Below are 20,560 nucleotides of genomic sequence, written 5' to 3' on the forward strand. Positions count from 1 at the left end.
GGCAGGCAGACAAGAGATTGGGTAGGTTGACTATCATGCTGGTAGGAAGAATTTTCACACCATATTTCTGAGAAAAAAATCTCATGTAGCCTAGGCTGGCCTATGAACTATGTAGCTGAGGATGACCTAACTTCTGATTCTCCATCTTCTAACTCTCAAGTGTTGAGATTACAATTGTGTGCCACCATGCCTGGCTGATGTGGTGCTGTGGATCAAGCCCAGGGCTTCTTACCTGCTAAATAAGCATTCCACCTCATGAGCTACATCCACAGTCTCCAGAGCCTATATCTGCACACAAGGCACAGAGACAGTTTTGCTTTCTTTTAATGTAAACAGAATACACGAACACATTAAAAACCCCACCATAACACTAGAGAACATACAGTTTTATATATTTACAGACCACGGCAATCAAGAGGAAACTGGCATCCCTGGCTTTGGGAAGCTTCACTCTAGCTTTGACAAGGGTGTAGAGGCTGTGGTACCTATCACTTCCAGACAAAACTCAGCAGGATGCTGGAATGGCATGAGACAAGCCTGAGCACAACCAAGGTGCCAACCTTCTGTTCTTAGCCCTCATACCAGCCCATCCTTCTTTACCAACTGGCATGCCAAAGCTGCTCAGGAGTCAGTGGGACCTCAAGATACAGTTGTTGATGAGAAGGGATGCAAGGTCCATCCCAGTTTTTCCAGCCTAGGACTAACTGTGAAATGAGCTTCAATCAATCACATCCAAGAAAGAAGGGTAGGAACTGGGGAAGTGGAAGAGTAGATTCCAGCTTGGAGATGGCTGCTCCTGAGTAGGATGCTGGGAATCAGCCAGAGGCCGGCCTAGGCTCACTCACAGGCCCAGGGCTGGCTGTAGAGGAGTCAATGGAGTTATACTGCCACCTGGAGGGGATTAGGAGCACTGCAGCAATGAAGACAGTTCGCTCAGGTATGATGAGATCAAGTTGCTGTTTCATCCTCCTCACTGTAGCAGCTCTTCCCAGGAAATGGGCTTAGAGAAAACCTCCCTTTCTAGCCACAGGTCATAGTTCATCTGGAAGTCCTCAGGTAGCTCTACCCGCTGGCCCAAGACGCTCTGCAGACAATTGTCCACTGGCAAGAAGTCAGGGTTGCTGTGGGTCCGGTCATAGCGCCGGGCATTGAATCGTTCAATGTTGGCACGGAGGGCACACTCCTCTGCTTGGAAGTCCCAAGGCCGGGCATCAAGATCTGGGGCAAAGCAGAAAAAACTCAGTAAGGAGTCCAGCCCGACAGCACCTCCCCATGAGGAAGAGTACGATTTTTTACCAGGAGATCATCTTCACGCCCCATCCTTAGAAAGATGAACAAAAATTCTTTCCAAGAAGTAGAGAGTCAAATACAAGAAGAAAACCCTCATCTTTGAGAAAGAGGCTTGCTCCCCAAAACATGAAGACCCAGACGGGAGAGCCACTGGATAAAGCACTCTGTAAGCACAAGGTCCTTTGGTTCCAAAGGTCAGAAATACAAGCCTAAGACTCCCTCACTGGCTCATCCTCTCACCTACCTGACAAGACGTCATATGCCACCTTGAGCCCAGATGCTGAGTATAGTTACAGTGTTGTAACTGCACCAGTATAACACGGCAACACCCAGACAGAGCAGTTAGAAAAGCTGGGAGAAGATACCACAGGTATCCAACGGTATCCAGAGCCAAAAGCTAAGGTGACATGGCTGATGCTCAGGGACTAAGTGGAGCTGCCCTCTGTACCTGACAGAGGGCACTCTGAAAAGCATGGCAACTGTGGACATTGGCATCTGAACAATGCTCAGTAGGTACCGAGGGATTGTGCTCTGTGCCTGGAATCGTGGGTGTGAGAGGCTGGCTACCTCTCACAATGGCCTTGAAAAGAAAGCTGGAGACTACGGGACCAGGGGGAAGTGAACGAGTGACCCCTCCCTGTTTGACTTCATTCCTAAGGGAACTAGAAAGCTCATCAGGGATGTTGCTCAGGAGATAAAAAGCATAGGATGGGTGTGTTGAAAAAAAATTGCAGGAGCAAAATTTGAGGTAGATGGGGGGGAAGAAACTAGAGGCAGAGCCTGCCAGGAACTATTGGATTTAGGCAGCCAGAAGGCAGCTGTAGTAGGGATGAAGAGGGGCAGAGTATTTCAGCAGTTTCTAGAATAGACAAGATTTACAGTGGAGAGATAATAAAACAGATGAGCATAGATACTGAGCAGCCTCCCAAAGTCTTACCTAGAGTGCTCTTCCTGGTGCCACAAAAACTAGATCCAGGCCCTCTCCTGTGCCTCAGGGCAGAGAAAACTAAGGTACCACAGGCAAGGAGTCAAAGGCATCCCTTGTCCCACCCTCTCCCAATCCTGCTTCATAAGTGGCCTCACCATTGCCGTATGCCCAGTCATCATTCAGCCGGTGTCGCACCTTCTGGTAGATGGCAGACATCGTCTTCATGTTGCTCTTGCGCCACTGTCGCCCCAGGTACTTGGTCTGCACTTTGAGCAGCTTCAGCACATAGAGCTGCATCATGGCTTGTTTCACCTTCAGGGCCCGCTTCAGGATGGGCGCTGACTTGAACACCACCAGCATCTGGGCGAACACAGTGGCAGCCATGGCGAGGAAAGGTGTAAGGTGTATGCCACTACATGGTCACTTAACACTTCTGAGGTTAAGGAACAGGGTGACAAGCCATGCAGTTTTTCTCGTACTCACTTGTTTGCTGGTACACAGCGCTTTAAGCATTAAAACTAGCAGAGCTACAGACAAACCACAAAGGTTGGTCACCCTAATTATGGGCCACTCTGTAATTTAATTTTTGAAAATTCATGTACTTTGCCTGTCGCAAAGGCTTCCCAGGGTTACAGACAAAATATCTGAGTGTGAGTTTGTTCACAGCATGACTGAGAGGCTCTTCCAGCCTCTGGCACCGCTCATCAAAGAACCAGAAGTCTGCAGAACCGAATGGAAGACTATGCTGCTTTGCAAGCCCCACCTGAGGGCTCCCTGTCCCAGGTTTGGGGGAAGCACAGCATGTGGCATTCTTCTGTGACTTCCCAGGTGCAGCCTTGCCGCAGCACTGACTCACCATGGTCCTTGAATGTTTCCACTTTGTTAGCTTGTTCAAGATCCGAAGCAGATTGATGCAAGAGAAGAGGTTCCTCCAGCAAAACTGGTTGTTGTCACCAGCTTCCTGCAGGGAAAAGCCAGAGACAATCACAATTGTCACAGCTGCAGCTGCTCAACAGTGTCCAAAGGCCTTGACAAATACACCAATGCTTCTACCTTGGGTCCCTGACTCACAGCCAGTCAAAGGGAATTCCACCCCACAAGTTAACAGAGTATCAAGGACTCGGCAGACCTTTTCTGTAGGAAGCATGGGCCATGACTCAGGGAGCACGGCCCCAGACTTCAGTGAGAAGCTGTACGTGGCTTGAGTGGGCAAGTTTTAGCTCAGCACCCCCTGCAGAACATGCCCCTGACTAATCCTAAACCCAATCCCCAGTGGTCCTGCTCCACAACATCCTTCCCTCTGACTCTCTGGCCACTTCTGGTATTTTAAGAGCAAAAGGTGACCTCTTCTGGAAGACACCTCATACCAAAGAGAGCCAGGGAGATGTCACGCCACTCACCAGACTCTCTGCAGTTAGCTCTGGAAGCTCATTCACCACGCAGTGAGGGTAATCCAGGACAGAAATGCTGCAGAATGCAAGAAGACCCAGATGGTCACCATGAGCAAAGGCAGAGTCTGCCAGAGCAGCTGTGATTGAGTTGAAGCAGAAACAGCATCTACCTCCCTTGCTCTAACCCGGTTTCCCTGACTGTAACATGAGGAGATACCTGCTACCAGACAGTGTGCGAACTCTCCTGTGACTGAAAAAGTTTGTAATCTAATCAGTTAACTCTAAGGGGCTGAGCCTCTATTGCAGCTTTTCCCTTAACACAATCTGGGAGGTGGGGCTCAAGACACCTGTTTTATGCCAAGCCCTCTTAGAGGCCACAGCTAGTCAGATGCTTCCCTTGTGATGTCTCAGACTGAGAAGCAGGTGCTACTGGGTACAGTGGGTACAAGCTGGATGTTACGAGTATATACGAGTCATCAGACAAAGTTTTACAGCGTACAAGGCCAAGCTCCTACAGAGAATGGAAGGGGGAAAAGAGGAAGGATAGAAGTGGCAATTCTAGCACCTAGGATGAGAGCCTCCTGGCCAAACACAAAGTCACTAGTCTAGCTAACCTCATAACTGATACATTGTCATTCATTTTGTCTCCGGAGGCTTGGCAAAGTGTTGACTTATAGATGCTAAAAAAAAAAAAAAACAAAAAAAAACCAAACAAACAAAAAAAAAAACGTCTAAATAGTGTCAGTTGAGAGACGAGCTAGAAGTCCTGCCATTTTTCTATACCACCCTTTCTTGGTCCATGGTCCTGATCACCTGTTCTTGGCAGTGATGTAGGACATGATGTTCTGATTGAAGAACTTCAGGATCAAAGGGATACAGTTGGCAAATACCAGGTGCTGGGCCATGTATTCAAACTGAAACCAACAAAAGAAAAATAAGCATGCCTCTTGGGACCTTATTCTCTTTTTTCCTGGAGATAAAATGCCTTGGCTGAAAAACCTCATATTAGAATGCTTATGCAGTGCTCAAGTGGGCTCTAAAGCCAAGCCCTACTCTTTGGGCTTGAACACCACCAGCATCTGGGCGAACACAGTGGCAGCCATGGCGAGGAAAGGAGTAAGGTGTATGCCACTACATGGTCACTTAACACTTCTGAGGTTAAGGAACAGGGTGACAAGCCATGCAGTTTTTCTCGTACTCACTTGTAACACTGGGAGGTTAACACTCCCCAGGGGAGTAACACTACCTGGGGCCTTGGCCCAGGGCATAGGAAGGCAGATAGACCCTACAGGTACCTGGTAGACGTGGTTCAATTTAAAGTGCTTGAGCAGCAGCAGCAGCACAGCAGAAATGGCCTTAACGATGACCTCTTTGTGTCGGTTCACATCCACCCCCAGCTTCATGCTCTGCAGCACTGTGGTGCTAGAAACACAAGTGTCCAGTTGAGTCACCAGCACACAGCACCTCCTTCCCAGGTGTTCACAGAGGGGATGGATTCCAGAACCGGCCGGCAAAAGCCCACACCCCACAAACATTTCAGGGGTCACCCTTAGGGATCCTTCTGCCCACCTCCCAAGTGATTCAGCTTGGAACAATTTCTATCTTCTCCGTGAGGCCACCCAATACATCCTCATTCCCTTTCTCTGATTTTTTTTTTTTTTCCAAAAGGGACTTTCTTTTTTCCCCAAATTCTCCCTAAGCTTTAGCCACTCCATCAACCTGAGCTCGTCAGAGTATGTTTGGTGGAACACCAGTACGTGGGGAAGTTTCACTGTACGGTGGTGGGGTTGGGGGTGCCAAAGGTAGATACATTTAACAAGCACTGAGTTCTATCTGTTTAATTCAGGACTTGTCACTGAAAATCTTCAGAAGAGGAAACGTGCATTTGATCTTATTTCTTAGGATCACCAAGATAGCTGTGAACATCCCTCTGCCATGAGCTGATCCCTGCCTCCTCCCTCACAAGGCCATCATCACCAGACCTGGGAATCAGCTCAAAGAAAGGCAGCCCTGGCAAGCAGGCAGATCAGATGTGGGCCTGCATCCTTTCTAGGTGTAGACTATGACCTCTGGCTGTTCTCTTACATGAAAACACCTGCAGCCAGAGAGAAAGAACTCCTAAGAGTTTTACTCTCTTGAGACATTTGCCAGGGTTCTGCCTGCTAGTCTACTGGCCAGCAGGAGAGACCACACCAGCACAGGCTCTGTGGTGGCTGACAAACTGACCGGAACTTAGCCCTCCCATGAAGGGTGTGCCAACCACATGGCTCTAGAAGGAAGGCTCTGAGAAAGTCTACTGCTCATCTGTTTTACAAAGAAAAACTGGCATTCCTAACTCACTTAGTTCACTCAGTGACAGTCTGTGCTGGGATTCAGGCCATGACATCTTCCAACCCAGTGAACTTTATCTAGAAGTTTCCTTTGTCTGAATCAGAAATACCCTAAACTTCACCTGTAGCAAGGCTAGGCCAATGAAAGAAACCAACCTGAAAAACACTGGTCCCTTTCCTTCTACCCTCGCTGTGACATACTCCATTCACGCACTGATACTCACGGCATCTCCTCAGGCAGAACATCTGCCAAGATGTTGATTGAGTCTGTTTTGGCTTTTGATGTGGGAGCTGCAGCCAGTAGGATCTTCAGGAGGGCAATCTGGGAAAAGCAGACTACTCAGATGGGCATAAGAGCTCAGAACCATAATGAAGCCCTGAGAAGGAGACTCCTGCAGATCCTCAGGAGGCATGAACCTTGTTAGGGGGAGACCAGCCCCTGGGGTATCTCAACACAGATGCTTACTGATCCCCCAAGACAGGTCCCAGACACAGAGCACTCACCATATACTGAGGCAGGCTGGGGAGCAAGCCTTGGTAGAGGGTTTCTGCAGGAACTTGCTCAACTTCCTCTTCTCCCTTTGACACAAATGTCACCAACACAAAACCTATGTTCAGGTAACTGTCTCATAAGCCAGCTTAGTAGCTGGCTGGAGTAGACCCTCCATATCAAAGTGAAGAGTGATGCTACAGCATGCCAGGAACTTCACTTGCAATAGTTCAGTTAATTCTTCACAAGGTACCAGTCGTGCATGTTTTCAAATACCTGTACCCCAGCACCAGTAAGGCTGAGAGAAGTGTTTGAGGCCAGCCTGAGTTACAGATGGCCATCCGGGTTACAGACAGATGTTATCTCAAACAAACAAATAACCAAGGACACAACTAAGAGAGAAGGCACCAGTCTCACACTGTTCTTCTTTTACAGTTAGGGAACAAAGCACAGAGAGATCGAGTTTTATGATCAAGTTGCTATTCATGGACTGAAAGAGCTGGACATGGACGGCAATCTCTTCAAGGAGAGGCTGAGCCTGGAGCAGCTTTGTGGGCCAGGCCCAGCTCCGAGACTGAGAGCAGTTGAGGGCTCAGGCAATAGGCCTCCTAACTCACCCCTGAGAGAGGAGAGCGAAGGTATTCCTCTTCCATCTGTGCCTGGACCTCTGCAATCGACGTGTACTTGTGCTGAAGAGAGAAGCGGGAGAGAAGGTGGTGAGAAAAACACCCCTTTTCTCCAGCCACATTCCCTCCTCACCCTAGTAAAAACCCAAGATTTTATTTCGTTCTTCTGAGAGTGAAGTCACAACAAAGATCCCTAGGTAAAATTGTGAACCAGCATCTACTTCAGACAGCCTGTGTAAAAAGCCCATAGGAGATTAGCGAAGAGCAAAGCAAAGTAAGGGAAAGGGCCTTTAGAAGCAGAAATGACAGGAGAAAAGACATCAGAGGCAAAACTGTGTACTCAAAAGGCCTAGATGCAGAGACCACTTGGCCTTACCAATGTCAAGACTGGACTTAGAAATAGTACAGTCCTGTTACATTGAAGTACCCCTCCCGACCCTTAAGAGTCTTTTCCTTGTCAATTCTTATACCCACCGCTCCCTCCCAGCAGTGAGCACAGGAGGAAAGCAAGATGGTCTTATTCCCAACCCTGCCTTTAGACTCTACCTGCCTGACTACTGAGAACCTGAGTCTTGCCTGCCCTCCTGCTCTGTATGGAACTGGGTAACTGAGCCTGTTTGATTTCTAAGTATGCTAGTAGCAGACCCACGATGGTGAAGACTTGCTCCCTAGCCATGCTTTGAAGAATGAAGCTGACAATGTCCTCTCCATCTGCCGGCCTCCCTCAACTGCCTTACAACGTGGCTAAGGAAAAGGAAAGGCTTAGTGTATTAAACACTCTGAAGACTGGTATGTAATACATCCCTAAGCGATGTCACACTTATGAAGAGGTGCTTTCCAGGCTCTTGCTGGCACATAACACCCCTGAAAGGCTTCTCCCTTGGCCCAGGATCACTTTATTCACCCGGGACCAAACCAAGCCAAAAGTTCACTAAGAGCTACTTACTTGTTTCAGTGTCTTGATGCTTTCGTGGATTGGCCTTGGCAGCCCCACCACTGTGTTGGTGTCACTGGAGAATAAAGAAAGCCTTATGCTGAGCACAGACATCCACTCACCTGCCTGCTGCCCCAGCGCCAGGCGAGTGAACTTCTAAAAGGCCTCAGATCATACTTACCTTCCTAGAGTGTAGCCTATGAACTTGCTGCGGCTGGATTCAAGGAACATCTCAATGTCTTTCTCTCTAGCAAAGGAAGACAGAGGGGCAGATTGTATCAAGTATTGTTTCAAGGTACACCACAGTTGCAGGCCTGTGTTCTAATAGACAAAGCATCTCCAAACACTGATTCCAAGACAGGTCTCTTACAGTAACGGGGAAAATCTGAATTCTGGCTATTTTGATTTTATAATTTTGTTGGATTCATAAACTTGAAGTATGTTTCTATTTCTATAATATCTATGGCTAGCTGAGTCAAAACCAGGGAGGTCCATAAACCTTAAAAACACAGTTTATTTGAACAATAGTAATATTTAGTACTTTCAAACACTAACCTACTGACTTCAAATGGGTCATTTTCTTGTCTCAACAGAAACACTGGCTTTTTGGGTAACCTGTTCTATATTCTTCTCACACAACATGAAAGCTGAGGACTTAGCTTCTTTTATATCATTCATATACACATCTACTCATTAAGCTGCTGCCTATAAAAGATATACCACGTTTACATCTCCAGCTACCTTCCCATCCAGTGACTCACTCAATTCTATTGTTTAATACACTAAGTGATTTTTTGAAACTCTTCATCTATCATTTCTATATAAAATCCCATATACAACTCCAAGATGAACAGAAATAGGTTTGTCTAAATACTTGTTTTCCCCCCTAATATTTCTTCACTATCAAGTTTGATCAGTTCAGTTACTGACACAGGAACCATACAAGCATATATGTGTGATATCAGCAAGACCAACCTTACAGAAGTGCCTAGGACTTCCGCAAGTCCTGTGCCCAGCACAGGGTAATGTAAGGTCATCTTAGCCTTGCGGAGGACAGACGAGGGCTGAGGATATGAGGGCTCTCCCTTCAAGAATACTCTAGAATTCTGAGACTCACCTGACCTTGGGAGCCCAAGGGAGCCCTTTTGGGCAGGTGAGTCTGTCAGTCTGAGGGTGCTGTAGTGGGGGAGGCATCACCTCATCTCGCTCAAGAGGAAACGTCTCCCCCTCCAGGCTGTTGTCATCATCAGTCTCTTCTTCCTCTTCTCGAGAGTCATCAGCCTTATAGGGATCCCGCTCGTTGAAGGCATCTAAATTGTCCTGCTTTATCAGAGCCTGAAAGCACAGGGAAGGGAGCTGAGAAAACTAGCCAACTCATGCGATGATGGCCAACGGAAACAATTCAAATGGAACAGAAACAGCTAGGGAGCTGAGGACACCAGAAAACACAGAGAAGGACTTAAGATGAGGATGAAGTGACAAGTCACTTCCTGCTCCGCACCTCAGAAGCTGCCACGATCCAAGTATCCACTACACACTGGGCCTGGGCCTGGGGCTGGGGCCAGTGTCCCTGCCGTGGAGGCATGCCTCCTGATTGGAGCGGTTTTCTAATAACCTGCTTGCCCTAGCAACCATGTATCCCTCCCCCCCAAACCCTGAGTATGGACTTTTAAGATCTCTTAGGAATCCTGGGCCCTCTGTGGCCTCACCTTGTGCTCCCGTCGGCCCCGTTTCTGCTGCTGCTCAATCAGGTCTGAGGCAGAGGCTGGTGGGGAGGCAGCCCTCATGTTGCGGATCACCTTGATACTGTCCTCAGGTAGTGGGGGAAGGCCAAGGAGAGTACGCTTCTCAGCCTTCATACTCTGCAGCTCCTCAAAGCCACCCAACGTGCACTGTGTAAAATGGGAATGCAGAGCCTAGGTCTCCATGCCCTTTTTTCTATCATTATGCTAAAAAGCATGTATGACCATGAACCTAAGCCTTTATAGAGATCCACACAGCCTCTTAGATAAAAAACTAAAGCCATGCAAGGAGAATTCAGTGCTTTCTACAGGAAACAAGAGAAAAAGGAGGAAGGAAAGAATGAAACGCCAGCTGATGGAAGCTGGAGCATGATACACAGACTTCTGTAGGTATTATATAGTCTCTAATTTTAAAAAGAAGCAGATTGAGCAGGGTCTGGTGACACATACTGATAATCCTGACACTTATGAGGAAGAAGCAGGAGATCACAATAATTTTAAGTCCAGCCTGGTGTACATAGCAAGTTCCAGGCTAGGCAAGGCTACATAGAGACATGTCTTTAATCCAAACAAACAAACAAACAAAAAGTAGAGTAGAGCCAGTTCTTACAAATGTCAGCAGACTAACACTTCTAAACTATACATGTCAGTCTTCCAATAAAATTAAAACATACTGTTCCTCAAACAAAATAATATATTAAAATAAAGTAAAAAGCTGTCTAGAGTCCTCACCAAAAGCCCAAAATTCTACTCTGTGGTCTCTGTGGCTACTCAGTGTCACTGACTCTGAGTAACTCAGTTTTCCTCTCAGCCTGAATGAGGCTTCCCTAGGAACCAGCAGGTCTGGTCAAGATAACATTTGTACATGCTATATGAGGCTCTTAACTCACTAAGCTCTGGTTGCAGAGCGAAGGGGGGACCCCACCGAGCACAGAACTCCTCCTGGAGAGTTTGCCCTGGGTTTGGTATCTGACAATGCCCTATCCTAAGTGTGATGGCCAGTTTACCCAGCATCCATTCCCTCAAGTAGAAACAGAGTCCATTTCACAACAGACCCTTGGGAAATAGAGCAGCTAGAGGCTCATTCTTGCTTCCTTTAGGACTTCTTACTGCCCAGGGAGAGAGCTCTGATGTTCAAGATTAAGCTCACAACCCACGTAGCAAAAGTCATCCATCCAGTGGACGACAACTCTGTCAGTTCTCTTTGCCTCTAACCACTTCACAAACACAGGTGTGGTAGCCTCCAAAGAGGCATCTTGTCTGTTGTATAACTGAGAAAACAGCTTTAACAAAAGCCACGGAGCCAACCGAGTTTGACTCAAAGGCCTAACCTCCTGCCCCTGGACTTTTTGGGGGATAATTTTATTACCATGTAGCCGTTGCTGGCCTAGAAACCACTGTGTAGACCAGAACAGCCTCAAACTCACAGAGAGCTGCATGCCTCTGCTTCTTGAGTGCTGAGATTAAAGGCATATACCACCATGCCCTGTATTTCTTTTTCATCTCTTTTCTGGAACTTAAAAAAAAAAAAAAAAAAAAAAATTAGCCTAGTTGCTGATATGGACGAGGTTGAGGCAGGAATATTTCAAGTTTAAGGCCAGATCTTGTGTAAAAATAAAAAGTAAACAATTGAGGAAGTAAGAGCACTTGTTTGGAAAAGATGAGGATCTAAGTTTAAACCCTCCAGTACTCATGTAAAAAGCTGGACAAGCCACATGTAAGCCTGTAATCCCCAGAGTTGGGTACGAGCAGTAGGACTTGGTAGAAGAGGTGAGGAGTTTGTTTGCTGGATGCTAGTCTAGAAACAGGTTTAGTTAGAGGCCCTGCTGTAAGGGAATACCACCAGAAATGACAGAGCAGGAAACTTGATGTCTCCTCTGGTCTCTGTACATGTGCATACCCACATGCACAAGAAATAAACAACAAAGTAAAAAGAACACCAGTGTGGGGGCCGAAGAGATGGCTCAGCAGTTAGGAGCACTGGCTGCTCTTCCAGAGGACCTGGGTTCAATTTCCAGCACTCACAGCTTTCTGTAACTTCAGTTCCAAGAGATCTGGCATCCTCACACAGGTATACATGCAGGCAAAACACCAATGCACATAAAATAAAAATAAATAAATCATTAAAAAAAAAAAGAGTGCCGGTGATGTAACTCAGTAGAGTCTGTTTGTCTGGCACACACGAGGGCTTAGGTTAAATCTGTAATGACACTAAACAAATACTTGTAAAACCAAGTAGCTACATATTCACATAATTCAGTATTCAAAAAGAAATGTAGCTATTCATCATTCTCCATGGGAGACCAGCTCTGGGAATGTCACCTCACCCCTCTTACAGGAAGGATTCACATCCCTCATTAGACAGAATGGTATTGCCTATAACCCATACATAACCTTCTGCAAGCTTGAAATCGTCCCTAGATTATTTGTAATACATAATGCTACAAAAATTATTGCTACACTAGCTAGGGAATAAAAGCAAGGTCCATACAATCAGTATAGATGTAAACCTCTTTCTGTGACCGGTGTTTGGATGCATATTCGAATGTGAATCCACAAGTACAGAGGCCAACTGTAAAGACATCTCCTTCCTGCCCCATCTCCTCGCATGAGTATCCCCCAAGAAGGTGCTCACCAACACGGTCTTCCAGAGCAGCAAGAGAACTTTCTTCATGGGAAAGTGAGGGGCATGGCCGCTGCAAAATTTGGTCACCATCCCAAACAGCATGATGGCAAATGGCTCATTGTTGTACAGAGGGGAGCCTGGAAGTGACTCAAAGATATCAGGACCCCAGGCAGCAAGAGGACCCACCCAAAGCCCTCCCATCTCAGCTCCCAGGCAAGGCCTTAAGAGAGGATCCAGGGTCCTACCCAACTCAGCTCTGAAGGTCTGTCTCATCGTTCTCCACTCAGCCTTGTCACCATCACAATCCTGGTGAACGGTCTCCACAATCAGGTACATGATGTTGAGCAGGACCCTGAGCACAAGAACCATGAGAGAATATGACAGGGAACCAAGGGGCACTCTCAGCCAGGAGTGGTGGTACGTGATTGAAAAAGCAGTTCTTGGAAAGCTGAGGCAGGAGGGTTTCAAGTATCAGGTCAGCCTGGGCTACCTAGTGGGCTCTAGGGCGGCTTAGGTCATGCATGGAGACAATCTCAAACAAGCAAAAATGTGAGGGAGGAACCCTTGGCTTTCTTACTTCCTGACTAAGATGTAAACACCTGAGTGTATGGTAGGGGAGGACTGAAATACAGAGAAAACCCCAGAAGAGAAATGACACCCGAGGTCCCTGCAGAGCAAAGGGGTGTTTAAATCTTTCCTCCCAAGACTGAGACTATAACTCATTCTGTATCTCCAGTGTCTAAAAGGAGCTTACTCAAAGCTGACAAATATGAATAAGAATGGCCTAAAGAATTCACTGCCCTAAGCCTCCAGGAAAGAAAAAACAAAACTGATCAGCATAAGCTACTAAGGTCAAAGCAGGGCAGGATTAGAGAAAGGACACATAGTTTACCATGATGGAGTGGAAAACAGGAGGTGAAATGCAGTGACCATAACTACAGTGAGAACCTCCAAAACCAGATTTAACTCTAAAACATTGGAAATGACCCCATTGCTTAGCAGTTGCTCTTCCTGTTAGGATAACTATATATATATATATATATAAGGAGATCAAATTGTGCACAACGGGTTGTGGGAGCACAAGAGCAATGCTCTGGGTCTTTGTCCACATAAGATATTCTACAACCAATTTCCTAGCATCTCTATGAAGTGGCTTGACCCTAGATTTTTTTTGGATTTTCCAGGCTCCTCTCCTCCCCTAAGATGGAGGCCTACTAATGCCTCCCAGTGAGCCTACCACTGATTAGTGTGTGCAAAAGAAATGCAGACACAACCTAAAAAACGCTCATCCATGCTCTAAGCTCACTCTCTGGCTCAAGGTACCAGGCTTGTAGCTTGTCTCACCTCAGGTCTGTGCTGTCAGCCAGGGAGATGGCAGGCTTCCTCACTGCACTGCTGCATGCGGCACTGTTACTGCAGGAGAGATCTGAATCAGCTTGACAGGGCAAGGGAAGTAAGGGATGCCCTTGACAAGTACTGTCCATCGGGCAACAAGATGCTGTATGTGCGTAGGCTCTACATGAGACCTTAGGACACCACACTGGTTAAGAACTTAAGCTGTAGACCAGACTGTTAAATCTCAAAGTGGGAATCCTGGCTCTAACATTTACTAGTTAGGTATATGTGGGCAAGGCAGAGTCAACTTCCCTGTGTCCAGGTACCTCAGCTACAAAATCAGGTGATAACAGCACTGAGTTATTAACACAAATAGGTAATGTTCCAAGAACAGTGCCTGAAGATGTAGTTCTCAGTGACTACTACATTTATTTTAATGTTACTGTCTGTTTTGGATATAATCTCACTAAGTAGTTCTGGCTACCCTGGCTACCTATGTAGACTAGGCTAGGCTCCGACTCATAGCAATCTTCCTTATTTATGATGGCTGTTTTCCTTACATGAGCAGTAGCTAACCTGCCCATGAGATAAAGGCCTAGAGGTGACAAGCTCTGCAGTGCCTATACGTTAGACTTGGGTGTGGCATTCTTCTGAAGGGAAAAACAGAGGTGAGCCCACAGAATCAAAGAGTTCAAGATAAGAAGTCTCCTTTTGGAGGATGTTTTGGGCCTGGGCAGGACTTGCCCATGTGTCAATGCTCCACATTACAGAGTGTGTGTTCCCAGCACAGGAACCCATCATTATTTTCTGTCAACATAGGAACCTCTCACCCTCTTGATTATTTTCTCATCTCTATTATATTATTTTCTAAACAATCATTAAGCAGCTTCTCCATTGTTCAACCCTGTATGTTCCAAACAGCCTGAGAACAGATCTTTCACCTTCAGTGGCCTATTTAACTGTCTCAGATTTGTTAGGTCTGTAAGCTCTGCCCCTTTCCCACTTCTCCCTTCCCTCCCCTTCGCTACATAAGCCCCTTGACAGAAGTGCTCACTCTATTTCCATGTTCAGAAGCTCCACCAAGGCATTGAACGTGCCCACCTCCAGGAGCAGAAAGATGTTGTAGCGCATCCAGAACTGCACTTCTGCCTCTGAGCTGCACTCTCCAAAGGTGCCTGCAAACACAGGGCAAAGCTTACTGTGCCCCTCCATACAAAATGAGGCTCTGTCACTGGCAGAAGTGCCAAGGGGACATCCTCACAATACCTTGGGCAACATAGAGAATTGCTCGGGCCACCTTGAGTCTTTTCTCCCGGGCAGTGACTTCCAAGCCATCTAGAAGTCGCATAGCATGCGTACGGTGCTGGTTGGTATCCAGCTCAGTCCACTTCTTGTCTGTCACTGCAGGGCAAGAGACACTTATAACCGAGCCCACACAGTTCCTCACAATGGAATGGACTGTGTTAATCTTTCAAATCAGGACAGGCACAAGACCAGAAAGACAAGTTCCCCCTTCATAGGGAATAAGACCACCCTGCTACCCTGTGACTGGGAATTCACATCAGAAGGCCCAGAAGGCCCACTTTACATGTCACATCTGGCACTGAACAACTAGCACAACAATTTTTTCATAGTCCTGGATGGCTTAGCCTAGTCAGAGGATGAAGAGAAGCCCCGAACTGCCTGATGCAGTGTGATAGAAACCAAGAAGTGAGGGAAATGATCTCACCATGAATCTGGAAGTCCTCCTCAAAGCATTTCCGATTCATCAGGAATTCTGGTCCTTCTGTATAGCTGTAAAGTTCTGTCAAAGGACAAAGTCTCCTCACTATCACCACACTCCACATCAGGTCTCACATGCAACAGAGAAAGTAAGGCATTCATTCCCAGCCCCAACTCTATTCTGGCCCGAGTCACTGTGAGTCTCAGACTATTCTTTCTAATTACTCAATGGGGAAGGCCTTAGTGTTCTGATGTGCTCAAAGAGTAACACTGGCCACTTGGAAGCTCTAACTGGAATGACGGAGGAGCATAAATCTGGGCATTTCTCATATGATGTGCATCAGACTGTGGTATGTCAGAGGTTGACCATCGCTCTGAATGTATGTCTTTAGTGTCACCTCCTGAATAAGGATCATGAAGGCTAGAGAAACAGCTCATGCTGACCTCGTATTATAAATCAACAGTAGCAGCAATGCTGGAACTAGGCACTCACCAATTCAGCTGGCTCCTAACAAGAGTTATTTCCTTCATGGAAATAAAGGACAATCCAAAATTTGGAGATACGTGGTCCAAGTTAAATAGCTAACCTATGTTTTATATATCATTAATAGAAATAACTAGGAAAAAATGATATCCACTCTTAATTTTCTTAAGAACTCAGTCAAAATTCCTGTCAAATAACACAAGGGTCTATTAGACTTTACCTGCGAGCTCTGCTGCCCACTTGTCGGTGTCAGCATACTCAAACTCCAGGTCTGGAGACTCAGAATAGCCCTGGAGAATGGAAAAAGCTTCACATAAAAGACCTTCCTGAGTGTTTTACAAAGGGATAAACACAAATGCCTCAAAGACATGGTGCACTACAGTGACATTACTGCCTCCACTCTTTTGATGTTTTATCACAATATTTTGTCCCTGGACTAACTGCAGTCCCCTTTAAGCCCTTTCCAGCACCCTGTATTTCACTTTCAAAGCACCCACTATCAACTGCTTATTCATTGAATTCCTTTTTTTTTTTTTCCATCTTCCTCTCCATGAGACAGCAAGTTCCTTGAAACAGGGATTCTGTTTTGCTAACCAATGATATTTATTACATACCTGTTCAACAATAAACCCAAAGTTTCTATCAATTTTGTGCAGTAACTGACCAGTCCCTACAGTTACGGAATATCTAGAAGTTTCACTTCTTTCTGAACTGCAGACTTAGACAGCTACAAACAAAATGAGTATTGAAACCTTCAGCCACCCTGCCCCATCTCAGTTTTCAGTGAGAACTGACAGAGAAAGCAGAATGGAACAGGTTGGCCACCCTCCCCCACACAAGAGAGAATGTGATGAGAACTTGTTAGGGATAGGTGATCCCTGAAAGCTCACCACCTCAGAAGCCTTGTGAAGAAGAGAGAAGCGTCAAGGAAAAAAGGACGAACCCAGTCTTGATTAAAATGTACTCGGGAGACCAGAGGGCACGTTTGGCACAGGGCACCTTGCCTATTACATGCTAGACCCTGGGCTTAATCTTCAGCATTGGAAGGGGAGCTGGGGAGAAAAAGAGGCGAGTGCGATGGAGGGTGGGGTCAGCTGACAAAAATGACATAATGTAGCCACAAGCAATAACTCTACTCCTTATTCGTGCACAGTAATGGACACTTTCACAAGCTACTGAGCTTCTAGGCTAGGGATATAGTTCAGTATAGAATGATTACCTACCATGTGTAGGGTCCTGGGTTCAAGTTCCAGAACCACCAAAACACAAGTAAAATCAATAGTAGCACACATTACTGAGGCTGAGTTTTTCATTTACGGAATGCGAACAACAAAAATCTGCTTGGAACTTTTCTTAAGACTTTTTTTTGACAAGTTTCACACCCATTATACAATGTATTATGATCATATTTACCACCAATTTCATAACTGTTCCTTATCTCCTTCCCATGTATTTATACAGAGACAAGGCTTTACTGTGAAGCCCAGGCTGGCCTTGAACTCTGACCCTCTTTCCTCAACTTCCTGCACGTTGAAGCTGGAAGCATACTTGGCTGCTTCGGCTATTTTTGAGGACTAATAAAATTTATGAAGCACATATTGGGCTCTCCTCCAAAGCCACCCTCCTTGTCCTCTTGGCACTGATCATATTCCCAAACGACTGACTTTAGCTTCCTCTACAGGAAGTGTGCAGCATCAGCACCTCTAATGTAGACGGATAAGTAGACGGATTTACTCGATGGGCCTTCCAGATGTGACTCTGGTGAAATTAAAGGGTAGAGACAGAAATTATAATAGAGGCTGAGGATGTAGCTCAGCAGGACACTGTTTGCTTAGCTGGGCTCTGAATTTGATGCTCAGCATCATAAAATAAGAGGCTGGGGAGTGGCAGCGGTGGCAATGGAGGAGGCGGCAGCTGCCCACGTCTTTGATCCAGCACAAAGAAGGTAGAGGCAGGTGGATCTCTGTGAGCTTGAGGCCAGTTTGGCCTACAGAAGTTCTAGGACAGTCAAAGCTACATAGAAAAACCCTGTCTCAAAAAAATAAAAATAAAATAAAAAGTATGAAAGGGTATTTCTCTATTTTGTGGCTCCTTAGTAAAATTTAAAACTTCTTTACCTGCTGGGCCACGCTGCCAGCCCTAAAACATTTTTAAAGGGCTTATTTATATGTCTATCTGTGTGTAGTGCATGTGTGCATGCAAGTACCATGGAGGTCAGAAGGAGGGTACTAGACCCCCAGGAGCTGGAGTAAGTTAGCTGTGAGCCACTCAACATGGGTGCTGGGATCCAAACTCAGGACCTTTGAGAGAGCAGCAAATGCTTTTAACCATTGAACCATCTCTCCAGATCACTAAAACATTTTAAAGAGAAAGTCGGGGGTATAGTTCAATTCTCAGCATCCTCTTCAGGAAAAAAAAAATGGAACAAGTCTGGTTATTGAAGAGGGCATGCTCACAAACTTAAAACTTTCATACTCCTCCATACTTGAGAGATGACTGGGAAGTAGCCACTGATGACCCCTTGGTCCATAAGAAAAGATTTCTAAGAAGTCTATCTTCCACTTTTTTAAAAAGGCCACTCTAAGCTCAACGCCTCTCCTGGGCTTGTTCATTTGTGACATGTTTTATCAGGGCTTGAGCGTGCAACAAAAATGTTTCAAAGGAACGATTTCAAGACAGTATCGTTAGTCTCCGGTACACACTGGAGCATCAGGTTTAAATAACGTGGGAGGAATTCCCTCTCGGTAAGTGCCTGACGGCTCATCACACTGGGAGTTGTCTCAGGTGGAGGAGATTGCATAGTAAGTGCTCTGGGAATGAATGTGCTGATTAAGAAGCCCTAAAATGCTGCGACGGGTGTGTGTTCATTCATGAATTCTGCCAACGGAAGCAGTGGGAGGAATTTTAACTTGGGGCGAGGTGAATAGCTCCAGACTGCGCGGGCAAAGGGAATCACAGCACACTAGCAAGGAGACACCTGCGCCCTTTGTGTACTTCTGATCAGCACTGTGTACACAGTTCAGCACTGGGCTCATGGGCATTCAGAAATACTTTGCAATGTCTGCCCACGGCTTCATACTGCACTGACTAAAATTCGGAGGAAACCCAGTACGCCCTCTCTGCTCCGCTCACAACCTGGGGCCGAGCAGCAGTAGAGATAGAATCCGTTCTAAGCGCCCGCTAAACTCTCCCTGGTCCCATCGCTGCCAACTGGCGTCGCCCACCACCCGCCCAGGACCAGAGGCCGGAAATGATGAGGGGTTAAAAACGCGTGCAGACCACCGACTTATTCACCCCAGGGCTGCGCCTCAGGTCACGCCCCCGGGAGCAGACCGGCTGTGTCCCCTGCTCCAGGACCGACTCCTCGGCCGCAGCACGGTTCGTGGCAGGGCTCCGGGCTTCCCTCCCCGGGGCCGCGGGAGCTGCCAGCCTCGCTAGCGCCACCGGTTCTCGGCAAAGTAGCTTCCAGTCCGTCTGTCAAGCCATCCGGAAGCCCGGCTGAGCCCGGAAGCCGCCCCGGCCCCGGGACCCTCTCCGTCCCCCGCCCAGCGCCAGCCTCGCCCCCCTGCAGCACTGACCTCCGAGTCTTTGCGCTGGTTGCGGTTGAACTCGCGGGCTTTGCCCCCGGGCAGGAGGCCTCCGGCGGCCCTCGGCGCCCCGGGTGGAGGCTGTGCGGTGGCAGGCGGCGGGGGAGGTGGCGGCTGGGGCTGCTTGTTGTTCACAATCAGAGGGCCGGGACCGGCAGCCGCCGGCTCCATCTTGGCTGCTCCACACCCCCGGCTCAATTCGCGGACGGCCTCCGTCAGGCAACTCTCGCGTGATTTCCTCCCGGAAATTTCCCCAGTCGCCACTTTGAGTGTGCCGGCGTTTGTGGAAAGCCGCAACTGCCAATCACCTCCCAAGGTCTTTTCCCTCTCTGTCATTTAGTTTCCCCTCCCTCCTTCCAGGAGAACTAGGCTGGAGATGTGCCGTGGCGCTCCCTTTAGGTGGCTTTTTAATCTGTGAGACTTAACACCTTCGCTTAGTTTAGTTCTCTTCCTTCCTCCAACATCGCTTTCCCCGTCGTCACAGCCCTGTTCGTGGTGAGGCAGGACGAGAGGGAAAATTAGATATCAGTAGAAAAAGGAATCCCTTACCTATGGGTCTATTTGAAGCGGCTTACTAGCAAAGAATTTCTGTACTATTAACAACGGGTTATGGCTTTTCTCCTCCCTACCCCCAACTGAAAAAGCTGCCTGTTTGTAGGACTCCAAAGGAAATCCCTTGAGGAACCCCTAGGGACTCCTGTCTGATTATATTTCCACGGGATATTATAAAACACACGGGGGTGAAATGGGGGATTTCACCTTAGCCTTTTAATTTGAGAGCCACCAAAATGGTATGTATGGCTAAGACTCAGACACTCAATGAAAACTTTCCCTTGAGACCATACCCACACTTGGATATGTCTTACTACTTCCTTTCCTTTAAGCACCCTTCTTTCTCCTAACTCTCATGCCTGAAGTCTGTATGATATTATTTTTACTAAAAGCCCCAACCCTGCTTCATAATGGATAATCTTGAAATTCTTTTCTGCATTGAAGACACGTTGAGGCATGCATTGGGGCGGAGGGTGGGGCCTATATGAGGAAAAAAAAGGAATTCTGATTTGGTCTAGTTGAT

At 47.0% G+C, this 20,560-nt stretch overlaps 1 protein-coding gene across 2 annotated transcripts; it reads right to left on the reverse strand.

The window, feature by feature from the left end:
* Nucleotides 1-306: 306 nt before the first annotated feature.
* Nucleotides 307-19,684, reverse strand: Strip1 (striatin interacting protein 1). Of its 2 annotated transcripts, none has more exons than XM_055618169.1 (21): nt 19,477-19,684; nt 16,119-16,188; nt 15,422-15,496; nt 14,959-15,093; nt 14,747-14,867; nt 13,702-13,770; nt 12,603-12,709; nt 12,367-12,494; nt 9,699-9,881; nt 9,107-9,324; nt 8,171-8,236; nt 8,002-8,065; nt 7,047-7,118; nt 6,444-6,518; nt 6,164-6,261; nt 4,905-5,031; nt 4,423-4,523; nt 3,619-3,685; nt 3,075-3,179; nt 2,374-2,578; nt 307-1,218 (listed from the first exon to the last, which is right to left on the reverse strand). In XM_055618169.1, the coding sequence occupies exons 1-21, from the start codon at nt 19,654-19,656 to the stop codon at nt 971-973; spliced, it is 2,514 nt and encodes an 837-aa protein (XP_055474144.1). In that variant the 5' UTR covers nt 19,657-19,684; the 3' UTR covers nt 307-970. The 2 variants fall into 2 exon arrangements, with proteins under 2 accessions (XP_055474144.1, XP_055474145.1); XM_055618170.1 differs by having other exon boundaries at nt 984-1,218; nt 2,414-2,578.
* Nucleotides 19,685-20,560: the final 876 nt, after the last annotated feature.

This window comes from Psammomys obesus, unplaced genomic scaffold (assembly GCF_907164565.1).
Source record: "Psammomys obesus unplaced genomic scaffold, mPsaObe1.curated_primary_1811, whole genome shotgun sequence".
NCBI classification, from domain to species: domain Eukaryota; kingdom Metazoa; phylum Chordata; class Mammalia; order Rodentia; family Muridae; genus Psammomys; species Psammomys obesus.